Raw genomic sequence first — 21,935 nt, 5'->3', positions numbered from 1 at the left:
CAATACAAATATTGCACATTTCGTAAACCAAGAGATCTTTTTAATCACACTTACCATCGCCTTCAATTACACGGTTGCAGTGGAAGCAAACATCTCCAAAAAGCTGAGGAAATAAAGGAAAATGTTAATAAGCATCTCTCATCATGTAAAATAGCGTGAAGACATCATTGTAGTCACATTGATCAAACGCATACACTGCCTTGTTAACCTAGTGATCATTTACAAGGAAATCTTAGTCTGCCACTAATGGAAGCATTGAAAGCTGCATCAGGGGCTTCATGAGGCAGCCCAGAATACAGTCACAGGAGACCACAGAAAGGCTACTTTGACACTCACGTTTGGTGCGGATCCGTCATGGATCTGCACAGACGGATCCGCACCGATAATACAACCGCATGCATCCGTTCAGAAAGGATCCGTTTGTATTATCTTTAACATTGACAGAACGGATCCGTCTTGAACACCATTGAAAGTCAATGGGGGACGGATCCGTTTTGCATTGTGTCTGTGAAAACGGATCCGTCCCTATTGACTTACATTGTAAGTCAGGACGGATCTGTTTGCCTCCGCATCGTCAGGCGGATACCAAAACGCGTGTACGCCTCCAGAGCGGAATGGAGGCAGAACGGAGGCAAACTGATGCATTCTGAGCGGATCCTTATCCATTCAGAATGCTTAAGGGCAAAACTGATCCGTTTTTGGACCGCTTGTGAGAGCCCCGAAACGGATCTCACAAACAGAAACCAAAACGCCAGTGTGAAAGTAGACTAAATGCTGAAAATAGAGTTTGATCCAAATGAGTCACTGAAGAAAGCCCCATCTCTATACACACAAGTGAAGGACGGTCACTGACCTGGTTGTAATGAGTCTCACAGTAAGCCAGACCCTTCCTCTCATAGTGACGATGGCCCAAGAAAGGCTTTTCACACTTCGCACATACAAAGTGCTGTGGGGGAAAAAAAAAATAATCATAAAAAAAAACAAAAGGCTTAATGTATAATACAGTATATGCATTAAATACATCTTTGTGGACGCCCATAATTTGTTGCTGAAAGTGGGATTTTCCTTATGTCTTAGAGCTCATTCACACGACTCGTCTCAGATTGGGCATGTGGATCTGTTAAACCGCTCCGCTGATGTGTATGCTATACGCTTTAAAAACAGATACCACACAGGTAAAGGGGTTCCCGAATAGCCTCCTCAGGTCAATAAATTAAATTGGTAGGGTTCTGGGGGCCGAGTTGGACCCTCCATGATACCATGAATGAGGAATTACAAGGTAAGTAAACATCCAGGTGACTTGGGCTCTGACTGACTATTTCCATACAATCTTATTCTGGTACAAATATAACAAAAATATAAAGATATCAAAAGGGGGAAGCAAAACCAGTACAGCTTAGCTGGGAGACATGCTCATATCTACCCATCAGCCCTATCTCCACTTTTTAAACTAATCATTGGCATATCCATCTGCATTCACTCCCACTGATCCTAAGAATGGGGTACCCGACCCCCTGTTACCAAGCAGGAAAGGGTCGCATTGGAAGGGAAAACATTTCTTTTTGTCAGAGGTGCAGCGAGACGGACTATTGAGAATGCATATTCATAGGTTGTTTCCAGAAGCACATTTTCGGCTTAGTTACCCTTGAACCTTTCCCTCTTACCTCCACATGCCATTGCTTTCCCATTGCGTTCACCACTCGCCCTTCAATTGGTCTCCTGCAGGCTCCACAAATTGGAACGCCCATCTTGTCATGGCAGGGCAGGCAGTAGAGTTCTCCTTTCAACTCGCGAGCATCAGCAGTGAGTTCCTTGCTAGAGAAAAAGCAAATAGTCAGATATGTATATTAAAACATATTTCTGAAAATATGACCAAATCCAGAGAAAACAGCCTCAGTGCACGATACTAATTTGTTCAGCATTTACAACAGTGTCTCCCTAAGGAACCATACCCGCAGTTGGCACAGTTGAAGTGATCAGGATGGTAAGGATCATTCTTGAATATTAGTGGTTGCTCATCAATTATGGCGTGGCACTTCTGACAGATGTACTTCCCCAGGCCCCTGGCTTTCTCTCGGTTGTGACAAGGACGACACAGATGTCTGGAATACATTTCATGGTTAAATTAGTTATGCCAGCAGCAAGTAATGCAACAGTCACTTTACCACGTCTAGGAGTGTAATCAAAGCCCCTTATCTGGCTGCTCGGATTTTCTGCTAGTTTAAAAGGCTATGTACACCTTTGGGGGCAATTTTTTTTTAATGATTGCCTTCTATTCATTTTGGCCAAAAAAATAATTTTTTCAATTGGTCTTTGTTAACGTTTTCTAGCTGTGTGAATTGTACTTTCACTTTGTGCCTCATCTAATAACCCTTACTTCTACATTACTAATAGCTCAAAAACTCTTTTTTAAGCCATATTCTTATCAGTAAGATAATGGTGGATATACATATGCAGACATTTAGGTAGATTATCAGGGACGAACGTTCCTGCGAACACTTGTTCCCAACAATCTGCCGATCACCAGATGAACGAGTGAAACGCTCATTCATCAAGTGAAACTGGCGTTGGTGCTGGAAAGTAAATCATCATCTGTCTTAGGTTACTTTCACACTAGCGGCACGTAACTCCGGCAGGCTGTTACGTCGTGTGAACAGCCTGTCTGATCCGTCCTGCCGCTAGTGACCGTGTGCCCCCGGACTGCCGCTCCGTCCCCATTGACTATAATGGGGGCAGGGGCGGAGTTCCGGCGAGAGGCTGCCAGAATAAAACTACGACATGTCCGACATTTATTCCGGCAGCCTCTCGCCGTGCCTCGCCGGAACTCTGCCCCCGCCCCCATTATAGTCCGGGGGCACACTGTCACTAGCGGCAGGACGGATCCGACAGGCTGTTCACCCAACGGAACAGCCTGCCGGAGGTCCGTGCCGCTAGTGTGAAAGTAGCCTTATCTATCTAAACAGCACCCCCGAAATAATGCAGCAGTAGCAAAAGCTATTCTCATATTGTGGAGGTGATCGCTGCAAGTAAAAGCAGTGCTTTACCTCCACTAACGAGCAGCCAATTCTCAGGAAGGAACGTTTTCTTCCGGATAATTGGCTGGTTCTCTGTAGATGCAAGTCCACCTTAAGAATTGAGCTATAATGAGTGTTTATAAGGTCAGGGATAAGGAGCCATCAGCTGAGCTGTCTGACAGGACACCGTAAAATTTAGAGCATGCTACAAGAGAATCTCGAAGCTGTTCAGAGAAAGGGGCTCACCATTTTTAATAAAGACAAAAACATGATTTTTTAGCTCAAAAGGAGTACAATGCAATAAAAAAATAATTGCCCCCAAAAGTGTGCATAGCCTTTAAATTGTGAAGTAGGCAAACAAACTTGCCTACTTCTACCATAGCCTCTCATGGACTTACCTTCTTCTTAGCAAAAGTTCTAAAAGGTACTGGCAAAAGTTCCAAATGCCAATTTTAAAATCAGATTTCTTCTTGCCAAATTTAATACCACATTAGTCATGTACACATCACAACTTCAGAGCACGCTTAGAAATCTCGGTCTGGTCAGCTTGGGACACAGTCACTCACCTGCCTGCATTCTTGACAAAGCCAATGTCTGCCAGGACTTGCTGACAGATATCACAGCGGAAACACTCAGGGTGCCAGCTGTTATTCATTGCCTTGATAACACGGCCAATGATGAATTCACCTAGAGATGGATGAAAGGTTTATTTATATGGCAGAAGCACAACGTAACAGCACGTGCTGGAGATAAAGATACCAACAAATCAAAAGATAATATGGTGTTATAACGGTGTAATAAAACAATCAGACATGGACATTGCCACATAAATACACAAAAGTGATCACCGCTACAGAATCCTGATACATGTTTTTCTATAAAATATATTATAGAAATATATTTTTCTATAAAATATAAAAAAAACTTTTTTTTTTATATATTTTTTTTTTATATATTTTTTTTTATAGATCCCCTAGGGAACTATAACAAGCAATCATTAGATTGTTTTTCTCATAGACTCCAATGCATGGGTGCCATACACAAGCAATTGTTTTCAACGTTGCGTGAATATAGTCTCAGTCTGTAGCCCTTATTTCTGCATTCCTGAGGGCTCATAAACACTCATTCCAGCAGAATTCTTATCAAATTGAAACGGAATTCACCTTTAATGAGTATTTACACAGAGATGAGAGTTACAGAACCTTCATCTGAAGGATTTCACTGTGAAGGAAACTGCAGTGTAGATGAAAAGTTATGGACTGTGGAGGACAAACAGTTACATTTTTTTAATAAAGACTGCTTGAAAAACGTATAGCACAATATACGGTAAGTACAATGCAATACAAAAAAAAAAACGCACCCAGGGGTGTCCATAGCCTTCAAATGTCAGAGAGGTCATAGACCGATTTATGACATCTGTAATACTGTCTACATCTGGTAATGCAGCGCAGATAAAATGTGGCAGAAGAACCAGGAACAATACGTCCCCAATTAGAAAGTTTTGATGATCCTACTATATCCTCCTTGAATTACATACAAATATATTGGGACTAGTCAATTTGCATAAAACTTTGTTTCAATACCGTATGGAGCGAGCGCTTCGTACAGTATTAGAATGTATTGGCTCAGATGAGCCGAAGTTATAACTTAGCAAAGTCTCACGAGACTTTGCATAATAACTTCAGAAATTGATTTATACTGTAAAAAATCATTTCCCGAACTCAGGTTCGGTTCCAAGGTACCACTTTGGCTCGTCAGAGCCAATACATTCTAATACTGTACAGAGCGCTCACTCCGTACAGTATTGAAACAACGTTTTAGGTGAATCGACTTTGGTTTCATCCAAAGTCGATTCACTCATCCCTAGTTGGGACATTCAGTTTCCCTATGTATATTCTACAGTAATAGTAATAGCTAAAAGGAAAAAAATACAAACAGGCTTACCGCACTGGTGGCAGCATGGGGCGAAGAGCATTTGGAAATCGTGTTCACAGTACTTCCGTCCCTCAAACTGAAATTCAGAATATATAAGTTACTATATATACACAGGATTTATCACTTTTCTTGTATTAGTAAGCTCATAGGAGCAGGGCCTCCACTATTTTATGTTTCTGTCACTGTATCACCCATAACCGCTTCATAACGCTAGGGATTTTAGTCCTTAAAGGGAACCTGTCAGCGGAAAAAACACCTCAAACCGCCAGCAGTACCTTCAAGTAGCCAGCAGTGTGTTTCTAACGATGACTGACTTTCTTCCTGCAATCAGATGCGGTAAAAGCAGGAAAACATTTTTTTATTTTATCCCCTGCGCGCACTATTTTCCAGTCACGCTTCAAGTCAAGCTAAGCGCGCCCCCTTCACCTGTGACTGACAGCCGGCTGTTCGGCAAAGCCAGCCGAACTCTCTGCATAAGTGCAGTCAGTCACAGGCGAAGGGGCAGCGCTTACCTTGACTTGAAAATAGCGCGCTCAGGGGATAAAATATTTTTTTTTCCTGCTTTTACCGCATCTGACTGCAGGAAGAAAGTCATCATTAGAAACACACTGCTGGAGGTTTGGTTCCTTTTAAAGATTTTCAACCATTTCCAGTCAGTCATTCTTTAAGGTTGGATTATACCTTGCGATGTGCAATAGATTAATTTAAAGGCTAATTGTTCTACATGACGCATGTAAGATATTAAAGGGGTTATCCAGGTATACATTTTCCCTTTCCCCGTGCTTCCCCTGCTATTTACTAATGTACCTGCACTACTTTTTCTGTCTCACTCCGGAGAGTGGTCACACGACTGAGCCCTCCGTGGAGACTGGATTTCCTCTGACATCACCACCAGGCCTCCCATGATCCCCTCTGTAAGAATCCCCACCCAAATGGTCGTGATGTCAGACCCATGGGCTGGCTGACGCCCTCAATCCACAAGCAGGGTATGTGGAGTCCACTGCTCGTCATATCCAACTGTGTGGGAGGAAATAGCATGAGGATGATGGTGGGAGTAGTGGGCTGAGCTTTTGGTCCGGGGAGAGGTGTAGTAGGTGTTCGCATTTCTGGCTGATCTTGCAGCACATTGGGAAGTGTTGTGTCTGCTTCTCATCTACATCCACAACCCTGGAGCGCAGCAGGAGCATGGAGACTGAAGCGAAGACTATGTTCTGTAGGAGACTAGATGAGGTTTACACAATGAAATGCCATGCACGACCTCTAACGCTAGAAAACCTTTGTCAGACCCTCAGCTCTTCCTGCCGACCTCTCCTCCCACACCCTATACAAGCATGTATGTGTTCCTATTAAGCAGAGGGGAGAAGATACCTCAGGTGAAAGTCAGGATGCTTTATACACATTAGATGATCATCAGATACCACTGAAAGCTGACAGGTTCATTTGTCTAATAAGAGATTAAAGGGAACCTGTCACCGGGATTTTGTGTATAGAGCTGAGGACATGGGTTGCTAGATCACCGCTAGCACATCCTCAATACCCAGTCCCCATAGCTCTGTGTGCTTTTATTGTGTAAAAAAAACGATTTGATACATATGCAAATTAACCTGAGATGAGTCAGGGTCAGGACTCCTCCCTCTTAGGTTAATTTGCATATGCATCAAATCGTTTTTTTTTACACAATAAAAGCACACAGAGCTATGGGGACTGGGTATTACGGATGTGCTAGCGGCCATCTAACAACCTATGTCCTCAGCTCTATACCCAAAATCCCGGTGACAGGTTCCCTTTAAACATATGGATCGGCAGTGAATGTTCCAATATCACAGTGGGGTAGTCTATATAGCAAGGCTCTTTTTCCAAGCATGCTACCCTAGGCTTGTGTGTGCAGGAAACATCCGCGCTGTTGGCCCCCACTGTAAAAACACCAGCATGACCACAAGCATCACCAAATGGTACTGGTATCAGAACAGAGGATTTCCAATATCAGCACATAATATGATACAGAAAAAACTGGAACACTATGCAATGCCAAAAGACAGTAGTTATCCATTGCCCCATCAGGCCCTGCACTAGGCGTAACATCTTTTTCTGATGCTCAGATCTTTAGGTCCTTTTACAAGACAATTATCGGAACCAAACCATTCATTCCCAATACCTGCCAGTAGTTAAGTAGCGAGGAGAGCTATATTTACAAGTAGCAATCGTCTCCACTGTATGGGGACAAGCAATCTCATCCACACAAGATGCTCTCCTCCTCGCCAACGATGATTCAAGGATCCTTTAGGGATATGACCACATGGCACAGCCGCAGGGGGCTCTAATTAAATGAGGACCACACTGTTTAGTTGGTCTGTATTGTTAATGGCCTTGCGACCTTTAAGGCCTCTTGCACACGACCGTATGGCTTTTTCATAAAACGGATCCGCAAAAAATATGGATGACGTCCGTGTGCATTCAGTTTTTTGCAGAACGGAACAGCTGGCCCCTGATAGAACAGTCCTATCCTTGTGAGTTATGCGGACAATAATAGGACATGTTCTATCTTTGAACGGAAAGTAAACAGAAGGCATACGGAGTACATTCCTTTTTTTGCGGACCCATTAAAATGAATGGTTCCGTATACAGAACGCATAAAAAGGAACATAAACGAAAGAAAAAAAAAAACACGTTTGTGTGCAAGAGGCCTAAGGGTCCATTCACACGTCCGTAGAATGGGTCCGCATCCGTTCTGCAATTAAACGGAACAGGTGCGGACCTATTAATTCTCCATGGGGCCGGAAGAGATGCGGACAGCCCACAGTGTGCTGTCCGCATCCACATTTCCGGAGCGCGCCCCCAATCTTTCAGTCCACAGCTCCAGAAAAAAATAGAGCATGTCCGCAATTGCGGACAAGAATAGGCATTTCTATGGGGGTGCTGGCTGGGAGTATTGCGGATCCGCAAATGGCAACCCCAAAACTGCACGGCCATTAACAATATAGACCAACTAATCAGTGAGGTCCTAATTAATTAGAGCCCTTGCACTGCCATGGGGTACTCGACCACGTCATCTGGTTGTACCCCTACACAGACAGATCATTAGGTCAATTATTATTGGTGGAGGAGCATTTGTATAAATGCTCGTTCCGGATCACTGCCCTGTGCCGCTAAAAATCATTCTACTGTGTAAACTGTGATCTGCTGCCCAGAAACAATTTGTATGGGGATGAGAAATCATAGTAGTGATCATTCCACCCCATACAAAGGAGGTGATGGCTGCATGTAAATGCAGCTCTCACCTCCTCGGACAAATCAGGCAAACTTTACCAGGAACATTTGATTCACTCCTGATAATTGCCTGTTACATCATCCTATTAATGTGTCACAGGAAAGATGCAATCACCCGATGAACAGTGACTGACGCAACATTACAATGCTAATTATCGGGAAAGGAGCTCTCCTACGAACACTGGTTCCAGATAATTGCGCCAATTGTCAGTTTAGAGTGACAGAATGATAGTAGAGAAGCAATGACATGAAAAAGACAAAGTTCTGCTTACATGTAATATCAGCCAATTCTAGAGTTCTGCTTTAAGTTCTGTCTCATTAGACAGACAACCCCTTTAATAGCAGACAAAGATCCTTACAAACAGCTGATTATGTGATTACGCTAAGGGAGTTTTTGTCTGCGCTCATTTCCTTTGCAAACGCTATTAAATGGTGAATTTAATATAACATGTAGCTATATAAATTAATCTGCCAGAGTGCAGGTCGCTGCTTGATAGCTACTCTCCACTCTGCGTCATAGAGGGGGGAAATATGGACAGGAGGTGTCCGGATGCGAGATCTCTCCAACGCAAAAAAAAAGGCAAAAGAAAGTGGAGAATGTAATAAAACGAGGAGATCAGAGGTCACAATAACTCCTGTACAAGCGTCACAGACGCCTGTTCAGGCCATTTTACTTCTTAAAAAAGTCTAAGGCGTACCAATACGCCTAAGGCTCCATTCACACGTCCGCAATTCTGTTCCGCAAAATTTTGCAAAATGTGCTGCCTGGATCCGGAAATGCGGATCCGCACTTCTGGGTCCACAATTCTGTTCCCGAAAAAAAAATAGAACATGTCCTACTCTTGTCTGCAACAAGATAATGCATTTTCTATTATAGTGCCGGCAGTGTGCGGTCCGCAAAATGCGGAACACACATTGCCGGTGTCCATGTTTTGCGGATCCACAAAACACATACGGATGTGTGAATGGACCCTAAGGCTCCATTCAGACGTCCGCACATTGGGTTCGGATCCGTTCCGCAATTATGCGTAACGGGTGCGGACCCATTCATTTTCAATGGGGACGGAAAAGATGCGGACAGCACACAGTGTGCTGTCCGCATTTCCGGTCTGCGGATCCGCAAAACACTGCGGACTTGTAGACTTTTCCTACTATTCATCGACGCTATAAATGGCAAGGCATCGCAACGATGCTGCCTGTACCTGCAATAACCAATAACAAAGCTTCCCATAGCAAGGAGCTTTGTTATTGGTTAGTTTGACCGGGCTGCCGGACCATTCAGCGCACCGCTCTGAAGTTAGGAGGAAGAATCCAGCAGTGGCGAGCGATCCTCACCGGGTGGCGCCTGGCGGGGGAAGCAGTCTTGGTGGGCAGTGGGATTTAGCGAAGGTTCCAGCTCAGAGACCCCCGCTAATCTCTATAACAAGGAGTCTGAAGTGTTCAGCTGAGCGCTGCTTCTCTTCACTGCCGAGCACGGTACTGTAGACAGCCTTAATAGAAAGTCTACGGGACAGTCTTCACCACTCCGCTCAACAGTAAGGGGAAGCTGCCCTCGGCTGAGTGCTTCAGACTCCTCGTTATAGAGATTAGCAGGGGTATCAAAAAAATCCAAAGGAAGAAATCTCTGCACATGCACAGAAAGCAGAGCACCAAAAAAAGTGTTATTAGGGCACCCACAGACTTCTAATAAGTCCTTGGGCAGGAGGCTTCACACTGCCAGCTAAACCTAGTGGATAGCCAATCGGGAGTCTGCCATCTCATGTCTATGGCCAGCTCTACATATGACAATTCACATAATTACAGGAGTTCTGAGCACAGATTAGTTAAGCACATTCACCTTACTGTAACAGCAGCTGCTGTACGGCACTGTTCCCCCGCTTACCGCCGTGGTCCTGGGCGCCGTGCTCAGCGGTGATCCTTTCAGTCCACCGCTGCAGTTCTGGGCTGTCACTGTACATGCTGTGGTTCTGAGGATTCCACTACACAGTTTCCACTCAGCCCTGGCCACAGCATGCTTACTGTTGGTTTCTTGTTACACTGCCCTAGGGGCGGCGCACATCACTCCCTGGGCTGCATGGGTTGGGTCATGTGACCTCGCTGACCAACCCTGGCTCTCCTGCAGGTACTAAAGTGGCTAAGCCCCCTTCCCAGATGCCTCAGTGTCAAGGTCCTTGTGTTTGCTAAGCTCCTGACTTATACCTTGTTCCTGGATTCTGCTACTCGTCTGGTCCCTGCCTGCTTGCCTTGAGTCTCCTGTTGCCGACCCAGATTGCCTGACCTGTTCCTGTGCCGCCTGCCATGACCTTTTGCCTGTCTGACTACGCCTCTGCCTCATCCTTCGGTACTACACTGTTGCTCCTGGTTACGACTCCGCCTGTCTAACTATGCTTGTACTACTGGTACCTACTCTGGTACCTCCTGGACCAGCTGCCTCGTGTGCCTACCCTCCTCAAGAGGTAGCGACCTGGTGTTCCCCTTGGGAAAGTCTATCCCCACCATCAGGCGTACTGTGAAGAATCTAGGGGTACACTTAGACAACACCCTTAGAGGAGGTGGGACACGTGGCAGTGGCACAGTGGGTTCAACACCCGCTGGTTCGTGACACTTACATAACTCAAAAGTTTTGCTTTAACACACGCAATTTTCCAGCATAGTACAATAAATGGAGTATTAGTAAAGTGTGCGGCTGGCCTGGAGTAACTATACCGCAGGCTATTATAGCCAAGTGATAAAATCCAGTTCAATATACTGTATCTTCTCTGTACTTCATCACTTGGCTACAATAACCTGCTGTGCATTCACTCCAGACTTTGCCAGGGGCTTATTAACCCTATCCTGGAGGGAGGGGAGCAATGGTATTTACATGGGACTGTATGTCGGAGAAGCTGATGGGAGGGGTTGATTTTTTACATGGGACTGTATGTTGGAGAAGCTGACGGGAGGGACTGGTTATTTACACGTTCACACCACCGCCATTTATTTCTGTTGTTCTATTCCGCTGAGCAGAACAACGAAAATAACGGAAGTGCTGGAGTGGGCACATAACTGACAGGGAAGAAGCTGAACAGACTCCAGTCACTCCACTGACCATGTTGAGTCCATTCGGTTTCCATTCAGGATCTGTCTTTTTACCAGACAATAAACTCCTACATACAAGGCTTTTTTGTTCATTCTTTTTGACAGAATCTGCAACAGAGGCCCCAACGCAGATGTAAACAAGTGTAGGCCTCTGTATTATGTATTTGAATTACTGCAAATTACGTACTCCTCGCCTAAAAATATTCCTCAAAAATGGTAAGAGGGGTATTTTTACTGTTCCGGAAAAATGTAGTGTGACCTCTGGATGTGATCATGATGTGCCTATCTGTTACACTGCTATTCAATCAAATTATTGGGCTGGTACAATATCACATAGACTACGGCTGCAGCTATCGATTATTTTAGTAACCAAGTATTCTATCCATTAATCCAACGATTAAACGTGTAGTCTAAAAAGAAAAGACTTAATAAAAGTATTTTTTCTTTTATAAAAACTCATCAGCTCCCCATGCAATCATCAGACCCCCTGCCATCAGTCCTCAGCACCATCAGTCCCCCCATCCACGTCTTTTTTCAGCACAAAACAACATGTTTTTTTTTCATGCAGTTTTTGATGCATTTTTCACTTTTTTTTTTTAACCAATGAGTTCAATACAAAGCTGTTTTTTCAGCTTGAGGTTTTTGAAGCAGATCTGCACTAAAAAAGCATGGAAAATGCACAAAAACCGCATGGACTTACACAGAGCTGTTTTTTACTGCTCCAAAATAATTTCAGCACTGAATCTGCCCCGAGATAGGGGATGCTGCTTCTTTTTTCCACATGCTGCTTCTCATTGAAATGAATGGGAGGCTGAAATGCTCCAAAATCAGCACCAAAAAATAAAAATAAAAACTCAGTGTGAACCGGCCCTTAGAGTTCTGCTCATATTTTTTAAGTAATCTATTTGTCTACATTAGCCGGGAACATTCCTCATAGCATAAGTAACTTCCTGCCAGTGCCCAAGTACTAAAGAAGATGCACGTCAGCTGGCATGCCAACTAAACCAAATGTAGATCTTCAAAATGAAAACAGTCTCATAAAAAGCATATTTAGCATTGTCTGCTGAGAACGGACATCCTGATGGAGCAAATAAGACCAAAACTCCTAACCCCAGCTCTCATTTCCATCTCTCCAGTGTCAGTCACTGCTTGAGAGCAGAACATGTCATGGTTATCTGCCAAGGGCAGGTTTCCTCAGCCTGAACCAAGATGAGCCCACAATACCGTGCACAGAACTGGGAAGTACGCGCCGAATGAAGATTAGGTACTGCAGTGCGCATACTATGGGACATGACAGACTAGTGACGGGCTCGTCTGGCATAACTCAACAGGAGGGTTTAAAAAGAAACTGGGGAGATTTCCTTTAATATAAAATAAAAAATCCTCACCTACAGTTCCAAAATGGAGGGAGTTTTAAAAGGGAGGTTTTTTTTTTGTTAAAGTGAATCTTTTTGTTCTCCTGTGTTCATTTTCTTTATCTGACCCAGACATTTTTCTAAAATCTTGTATTGAACAATGCGTTGGAGCTAAAGAGCGAGCTGATAAGTCCTGATATTCATTAGCTCTCAGCTCCCTGCCACCATTGATTGCTACGGGAAAAGATATGAATAGCAGAGCGACTCCGAAAGTCACCCAGTGTTTTGCTAAGGGAACTAGTTTAGGATCCATTCACACGTCCATAGTACTGGGTCTGCATCCGTTCGGCAATTTTGGGTGCAGACCCATTCATTTCACCGTGTGCTATCCAGATCCGTAGCCCTGCAAAAAACATGTTCGGGTGACACCGGATCTTTTTATTCATGTGCAGGGAGAAGCAGCGGCGGTGCAGGGACAAGGAGCGGCGTAAGTATATTACCGGTGAGTGGCCTGGCACATGTGGGGGGGGTTTTGAGAAATTGGATAACCCCTTTAAGAATTTCTATCATAGGCAAAAAGCAGAACGCACACGGCAGGTATCAGTGTTTTACAGATCCGCAAAACACTTACGGACATGTGAATGGACGCATTAAACTGCCCTTAAAGAGGACCTTTCACAGTTTTTTATTTTTATTCTAGATAAATACCTTTACTTGCGGCGTACCCCCCGCTGATGCTGCCACCCTGAATGTTTTAAAAAAAAATATCACTCCTATGTCCCGCTGTGCCCCCCCTGCAGTTTTCCTGCTCAGTATGTTAATACTGACCATTGGTAAAGGGAGGAGGAGACGCCAGGGTTTCTCAATAGGTGTCTCCTTCTCCCTGGCTGTGCCGCGATCCAATCAGGGCAGAGAGCGTCACAGCCAGGAAGAAGGAGACGCCCATTGAGAAACCCTAGCGTCTCCTCCTCCCTGTACCGATGCTCAGTATTAACATACTGAGCCGGAAAAATACAGGGGGGCACAGCAGCGATATTTTACCCCGCAAGTAAAAGGTATTTATTTAGAATAAAACAAAACCGTGAAAGGTCCTCTTTAAATAATTACCTTTAACACAATCCTGCCAGCTACTCATGTTTGAGTTATGTCGGACAACCCCTTTAAGACACATTACGGCATGATCAGTCTGCTCCTAAAACGGATTCCCAGTATTGGACAGCCAGCTCCACAGCAGATCTATCAGTCAGCCCTAATGCCAAATCCATATTAACATCATTAATCCTGAACATAACACTGTATGGTGCAAGAAAAACCTATTTAAAGGGCCATACACAGCAATCACAGCATTATTTCACTTTCTGATAAAAATCTTTAACAGGGGTCCTGCCAGGAAAAATATTTTACTTTTTTTTTTTTCAAACAAGCACCTGGATCCAAATACTTTTGTAATTGCAAGTAATTAAAAATTTAGCAACTAAGCTATTCAATAAAATCTCTATAGCGCCACCTGCAATTTGTTCTTTTACTTATTTTTTGTCCACCTCATTAAGGTGGTCGCACGCGCTCAGTTTAAATCTTCAACTGTCATCAGCCATATCTTCTGGGAGAGAGCTGTAGCAGAAAGGACACAATCCCTGGGCTGGCACCCTGAAATAAATCTAGCAGAGCAATCGGAGCAATGAATGGGGAGATCTCTGGACCCATGTGAGGTACAGGGCTGGTTCTAGCTTTGTTAGAAAGAGATTGTCATGTACTATATGATGTCTGATTTCCATATGTTTTTTTTTACATCTGCCATGGCACAACCCCTTTAAGTAAAATGGCGAGGGTTGTCCCTTCACATTACAATAACATGGAAATAGACAGGGGCAGCCGGTTGGCTATTTTTGGGAAGCCAGGATGGTATAAATATATTGCTGTTACCTCATAGAAGAGCCCCTCCGGAAACTGCTGGAAGCACTGTGCACACACAAAGCAGTGCTCGTGGTAGAGTTCTCCATTACTGTTCACAATCTTCTCTGCAGGGGCAAAGCCAGACCTACAGCGCTCACACATCGCATTCGCCAGAGCATTTGCCATGTTGCTGTAAGAGAAGGGGAGACGTTAGCGATGGGATTTTTGTATCCCTAGTAACAATAGCAAACACGCGGTGTACCTAAAATGTGTATGCCACAGGGTACCGTATATATGGGAGAGATGATGACGGAAATCATCCCCCAACCACTTCCTTTATTTAGGACCCTGAAAACTGGACAACATTCTGGTTATCTATTTCAAGGCGTGTCTGATACTTGACCTGAAAACCATCTTTTCTATCATTTCAAGTTAACTGCGAATGCACATTTTCAATAAATTGTCATCTAAATGGACACCATCTAGAACCTGTGCTACATGTAACCCAGGGGGTAAAACCGGGTTTCTCAGGGTATTTACACTGTGCTGCACAGTATAAGGACTGTGTATGATCATAGCTTTGTAGGTATCTAGGAGGCTTAGGCAGAGTGCTGAATCTCCTTAGAGATAAGTCCTGGAGACTTACTGGAAGTGCTTCATGGTATGGAGACTTATCGGTAATGGTCCATGGGAAAATTATATGCAAAGAGATACCTCCCAAGGAAAGAGAACCATCACGATAGCGAGATGGTTCTCTTTCTAGGGAGATACCTCTTTGAATAGGTACCTAGGTGTAATTTAGGCATAAAAATACGGAAAAGCATTGACTGACCTAAGGCCTCATGCATACCATATGACCATATGTATTTTGCGGTCTGCAATTTCCGCTCGCCCTATTGTCAAAATGCCTATTCTTGTCCGCAAAATGGACATGAATAGGACATGTTCTGTTTGTTTTGTGGGATACACGTGCACATACAGAAGCGGACAGTATACAGTGTGATGTCCACATTTTTTTGCGGCCCCAATGAAAGGAATGAATCTGCATCCGATCCACAAAAAATGAGGATTGGATGTGAAAAAAAAAAAAAATATGCAAAAGTGTGCATGAGGCCTAAGTGAGTGCCCAAGGGAAGAGCATGTAAACATGATGACAGCACATAATCTTACTGGGGAGAATGCCATCAGATGCCAACGCAGCGGAGGCTTTCCAAGCATCACTGGCATAATGCTACTATGTTTGGAGAAAATGAAGCATAACTACAAGGTTGCAAGCTAACAGCTGGCATAGGCGGGCACTTCACTGCATCAGAGACATCAACATATCCACAGCTTCCAGTAAATGACAGTACACAGGCCACCAGAACCTGTCCTGGCTCTCTGGTCAGACTACAGGAATGGGTGAGGTGACCAGGGACTGAGAAAACAAGGAAATTCTGTTTTGCTAAAACACAAACCCAAAAATAACTGAAAGAAAGGAAAAGGAGGGGAGATCATATGGCGTGTTGGCACGGATCACAGGATGTATGAGTCTAGGTTGACTTGTCCCATAGACTGGCAGTATCCAGTTATGAAAGTGCGTAGACCAGTCAGTAAGAAGGGAAGATAAAGGGCATGGTCATGTACATCACTGATCAAGTACATGTTGTGCATTTTTAACGGTGAAAAAACAGTAAATGTGTTATTCCTGCTTTGGCCTCAGCGAGAAGAGATTTTGATCCTGTGTCCCCATGACAACTCTTCTTGTCCGTGTGCCCTGGCACTTCAGTGTACTTATAGGGATATTGAGCTATATACCTTTCACGTCTTTCTACAAAAAAAAAAAAAAAATCTAATCATTTTTCACCCAAGTTGTGGACATAGCTGTCACCATAAGACCATACATTAAGATCAACATAAAAAAAATGATCCTGAGATCTTCAGGAGAAGCAGCCATAGACACAAGATTAGGTCAATATGGTCTTCTAACCACGTTCAAGCAGAGCCCTTTACAATCCCAGCTGTACGGTGCTGACCCTTCAGGCAGGTCCGATAGGCTCCAGGCTGGCGGCAAGCTTTTGGCCGTAAACATGCACTGATCATCGCCTCAATCTTACAGGTTGGATCTGATGCATTTTTCCTGATTTCATCACCATCGTTTCCTCGGTGTAAACTAATGGTAAAATATTTCACCCAAGACATGCACAGAAATGAGCCAATCCGGTCGATAATCCAGGAGAAGGCGCATCATCTCCACTTACAATCTGGCATAGAAGTCACAGATTTCTTTGTACACTTTGACATCGCTGCGTCTCCTCTGCAGGTTGGACACTGGTTTCTCATCCTCTCCTCCACCTTCCTGGGGTACAAAATCACTGGTGACCTCCATAGGAGGCAGTTCTCCATTTTCAGGAATGTCGGGGTGCATCCTGGACTGAACGTCCATCATGTTATATTTCCCGCTAGCTGTGAAGATCTCGGAGCTGTTAGAGGACGGCAGGACCTGGAACAAGTGCTCCAGACTGTACTCCAGCAGTGGGAGATACATTACAGCGCTGCCCACATTCCAGAGCACAGATTCCAACTAAGGCTGTGGAGTGGAGAGCACGTCACCCTGAGAGGTGGGACTCGCCTGCTCACGGCTGTTGATGTTAAAATTCTTCACCCCCACAGGGTGGGAGCCTGACAGTAAGAGCAGAGCCAAGAATGGTTTATGGTTCTTCTGTGGAGACATCTCCTGGCCTGTGGAATCTCCTTGTCTAACTTTAGCTGGAGTAGACAACCAGATCATAACACAAAGTGGACATTTACTGGTGGCAGACACCATGTGTAATGAAATGACATCTCCAGGAGAAATTGTACCTAAAGCAGTTGAGTATCAGAGGCAAAGATTCCTGCGTTGGTCCTCCTTCTCCTATTACCATCTAGCCAGCTGTTCAGCCCTAGTAATAATCATCTTTATATAGCGCCAACATAGTCCACAGTGCTTTACAACTGAGGAAATGTCCAATGAAACAAAGAAACAAACCAGGAGAGAGAAGCCTTCTCACAAGGGCCTACAATTAGTGTTGAGCAAACTTGTTTTTTTAAGTTCTGCGTCCAAGGTTCGGGTTATCGAAGAATCCCGATATGGATTCTGCTACCACAGACCATAGCGGAATTTGGAGTCCATAACGGGATTCTTCGATAACCCGAACCTTGGACGCAGAACTTAAAAAACAGGTTCGCTCAACACTACCTACAATCTAAATTCAGATGCCAGGCAAAGATATAGAGACACTCGAGAGAAATAAGGATTCTGCACATCATCGCAAGCATTTTGCAGCCTGCTGATCCCGCAAAATACATATACTGGCCGAGTGCATCCGGCTATTTCTGCGGGCTGCACTGCAAAAATGCCAATACTTGATAGGACATGTTCTATTTCTTCGCGGGACGGACAGGCAGATGCAGACAGCACGGTGTGCTGTCCGCATTGTTTGTGGTCCCATTAAAATTAATGGGTCCGCATCCTATCCGCAAACAAATGCGGAACACACGCAGACCCATTCATTCCACAAAAAACGCGGACAGTCAATTTTGGAGGGTGGGACTACAGTAGCAAACTGCTCCTATTTTTTCTGGCCAAACAACGAACACCATGACGGATTTGCCTTGCAAACTTCTAGCATTCAATTTTCAGATCATGCTCCTTCCTATATACGCGCCCCCCACCACCCCCCTTCAGCCATCTATCTGGTTCATGTGTACTACCAGGGTTAACACACAGGGTCGGCGGTATTACTGTGCGACAAGACGAAGTAAACCAGAAGGCGAGATTAACAGTCTAGTAAACAGACATCCTCTACTGGAAACCCTCGCACACGCCTGAAAATCCTTATAGGGCTGTATTCTCTTTGAGAGCCAGACTCTCCAGCATTGGATTGCATTGCTTATTATAGAAATGCCTGCACACACAGATCACCTCCAAGCCTGACCTCTACAGAAAATGGGATCCAGGAGGTACACAAAAGCAGGCCTCCGACTAAAAACTAACATTTTTAAAAGCGGGCCGCAGATATGAGACGAAACCCGGCCTTCAGACAGCCAGAGGAAGTTCACCTAAGAAAATTTAGAAGAAAAAAAACACTGGTATTTCTGTTTTGCTCTGGCGGCCATTTTTTGGGGGAAAAGTGAGAATAGGAAGTGCAGTACGGTTTGTCGCTTTTATATTGGCTTTTCAGGACAATACAGTAAAACAGTCAGTCATTTAGACACCCTACTTCCACCATTTCTAAATTAGGGGAACGCATCCCCGTTCCTGGACAGCAGGAGTGATATATGAAGCAGCCATAGTCTGTGTGTGATATTGCACCTAATATTAGAGCAAGGACACACTCAAAGGGGTTGTCAAAGATATTATTATTAGGCAGATAATGCTTTAAAATAAAGAAGAAAAAAAAAATCCAAAAACAAAATTACTCACACAATAAATCCGCTGCAGTTTTAATGCCACTGTTCTGGCTGTAAGACATCACTTTTCAAAATGGACAAATGGGTAGGGCTCATTGGAGGGGGCTGTAGCCTTCTTCTGTAGCCTGTTCGATAGATTTGCCAGAAAGTAGCATAACTTATCTGTGTCCGCCCATTGACAGGAGTAGATTTGGTTTACTGGCGCGCAAACACCAAATTTCATAAGAGACACGGGCATCGTAATATACTTGGAGCATGTTACTCCAGCACACTTCGGATTAAAGGTCCGTATTTTTAGCACATTGGATGTGGACCCATTTCAATGGGACCACAAAAGAAGCGGACAGCACACCGTGTGTTGTCCGCATCCGTATGTCCGTTCTGCAACCCCGAAAAAAAAACAAAAAACATTTTTTAATATGTCTTATCCTTGTCCATTTTCTGGACAAAAATAAGCATTTCTAACAAAGGGCAGGAGTGCTGATCCGCAAAATACGGAACGCATGCGGCTGTATCCGTGTTTGCGGTCATGTGAATGCCCCCTAAGGCTCCATTCACACGTCTGTGGTGTGTTGCAGATCCGCAACACACCCGCCTGGCACCCCTATAGAAATGCCTATTCTTGTCCGCAAGCTGCGGACAAGAATAGGACATGTTCTATCTTTTGTGGAGCTGCGGACCTGAAGATCGGGGCCGCGCTCCGCAAATGCGGATGCGGACAGCACACTGTGTGCTGTCCGCATCCATTCCGTCCCCATAGAGAATGAATGGATCCGCAAAATTGCAGAACGGATGCGGACCCATTTGCGGACGTGTGAATGGAGCCTAAGACTGGTGTATGAAAAGCTGGTCATTCTCTCCTTGCTTACTTTGCTGCAACTGATCACAGCAGGGGATTAAAGGAGTTGTCTGGTATACAGATATTAATGACCTATCCTCAGGATAGGTCATCAATATCAAATCGGCGGGGGTCCGACACACAGCACCCCCATGGGTCAGCGGTTTCAGAAAGTCGCAGCACTGAAAACGATACAGTGTACGGAACTGAAGCAGAGGGTTTCATACACTGTAGTTCACGAAAAGGAACTGAGCTGCAGTACCCCAGAATGGCCACTACACAGTGTACAGCGCTGTGCTCCATACACAGTATAGTTTTAAGTGCTGAAGCTGAACAACACAGCTAATGAGTGGGGGTGTTGGACCCCCACCAATCTGAAATTGATGACCTATCCTGAAGATTCTGTAACCCAGAAAACACTTTAAATGAGTATTTCTTTTCTGTATTTTAAAACATTAAATTTCTTATTCCTTAAAAAAAAAGTTTGGATCCTGGACATCCCCTTTAAAGGGCATCTGTCAGCAGATTTGTACCTATGAAACCTGTTGCATGTGCACTTGGCAGCTGAAGGCATCTGTGTTGGTCCCATGTTCATATATGCCCGCATTGCTGAGAAAAATGATGTTTTAATATATGCAAAGGAGCCTAGGAGCAACGGGGGCGTTACCATTACTCCTAGAGGCTGCTGCACCTCTGCGCTACCTATTGACTTACATTGTAATTCAGGACGGATCTGTTTGGTTCCGCATCGCCAGGCAGACACCAAAACACTGCAAGCAGCGTTTTGGTGTCCGCATCTAGAGCGGAATGGAGGCGGAACGGAGCCAAACTGATGCATCCTGAACGGATCCTTATTCATTCAGAATGCATTGGGGCTGAACTGATCCGTTTTGAACCGTTTGTGAGATCTCACCCCACACAATAAAGCCGCTCCAGCATACGTGGATCATCCTGCGGATTACTGCGGCCGCCCCTCTGCGGACAGAACATCAGGAAGGATGTGAGAAGATATTTACTGCTGTATTATGGGCTATAACCTTCAAGAAATCTCTGGGAAGGAGAACTGATGGGATTGGCAACTGGCATGTTGCTGCCTAACCCTACAAAAACCCGTGTGCCAGCGGCTGGGCATGGTCCTGGTCAGTTTTAAACCAAATACGTGTGTCAAAAGTAGCGAACATGCCTTACTAGTCGTCCCATCAGATTTTTATTTTTTACAATCTCCAATTTTAGGATTCTTTTACATGTGAACTGGAAACTAAAAACAAGTCCCTCAAGCTACATGTCATGGAAAAAAATAGCTGCTGTGCAGTAAGGCATGGCATGTGGAGGAGGAGGCCGCATGCTTCACATACTGACACCCTTGGGCTACTAATAAAAAAAAGGCACAAAACGCGTTACACCCTTGCAGCATGTGATAGACATCCAGTGTGTGTCTACCTGTGGCTATGTACCTGATGCTACACCGCAGGTAGGTCACTCTCCAGTCATCATGACTACTACATACTGATATCACATGTTAAAGCTGGGTTTACATGTAACATTATGGCAGATATTAATTACCATAGTGACAGCACACAATACACTTCATCAGGCTAAGAAAATGGTGACCACTGTATCTCATCTCTTTGAAAAGCGGGTGTGTGTCTTTTTGAACGCCCGCGCACCTAAATTTAGGTGCTTGCAGCCACCTGGGTGTGACAGAGGACATCAGTCCTAGCAAATTCACTATCATTCACGCCAGTTTCCTGGCAAAAATAAGTTACACCCCTTGCCTCTCCCCCTGTATGCCGTGCGCCTATACAGAAATCTAGTGTAAATGAAGATACACCCCTTGCCTCTCCTCCTGTACACTGTGCGCCTATACAGAAATCTAGTGTAAATGAAGATACACCCCTTGCCTCTCCCCCTTTTGGAATTAAGTTTTAAGGTTGGCGTAAAATTTGGGATTTGCATTTTTTTCTTTCTTCAAAAAGTCGCATTTAAAAAGTCACAAACACAAACCTTGAGACTTTTTAAAACCACTTTTCTGGCACAAGGGAGAGGATAAACCTCCTCCATAGTTTTCATCCAGTCCTATTTCTGCCACACAAATAGCCCAGACCGCTTAATTTTCTATACCTT

The 21,935-nt window shown here is 44.4% G+C and overlaps 1 protein-coding gene across 5 annotated transcripts in view; it reads right to left on the bottom strand.

Annotated features, from left to right (window-relative positions):
* The window catches only part of LIMS1 (LIM zinc finger domain containing 1), a 78,602-nt gene that overhangs the window by 5,355 nt on the left and 51,312 nt on the right, over positions 1–21,935 (bottom strand). For 3 of the 5 annotated variants that reach the window (XM_040425064.1, XM_040425066.1, XM_040425065.1), the window contains exons 2-8: positions 14,573–14,732; positions 4,959–5,025; positions 3,581–3,701; positions 1,953–2,102; positions 1,665–1,815; positions 854–946; positions 55–103 (exon numbers count right to left, since the gene is read on the bottom strand). In XM_040425064.1, the coding sequence (XP_040280998.1) occupies positions 55–103; positions 854–946; positions 1,665–1,815; positions 1,953–2,102; positions 3,581–3,701; positions 4,959–5,025; positions 14,573–14,732 (791 nt within the window). Of the gene's footprint in view, positions 1–54; positions 104–853; positions 947–1,664; positions 1,816–1,952; positions 2,103–3,580; positions 3,702–4,958; positions 5,026–14,572; positions 14,733–16,782; positions 17,040–21,935 lie in introns of those variants that run through there. The other 2 variants (XM_040425067.1, XM_040425063.1) reach the window with 2 other exon arrangements.

The sequence above is a fragment of the Bufo bufo genome, chromosome 3 (genome assembly GCF_905171765.1).
Source record: "Bufo bufo chromosome 3, aBufBuf1.1, whole genome shotgun sequence".
Taxonomy (NCBI): Eukaryota; Metazoa; Chordata; class Amphibia; order Anura; family Bufonidae; genus Bufo; species Bufo bufo.
This window is presented reverse-complemented; position numbering and strand designations above follow the sequence as displayed.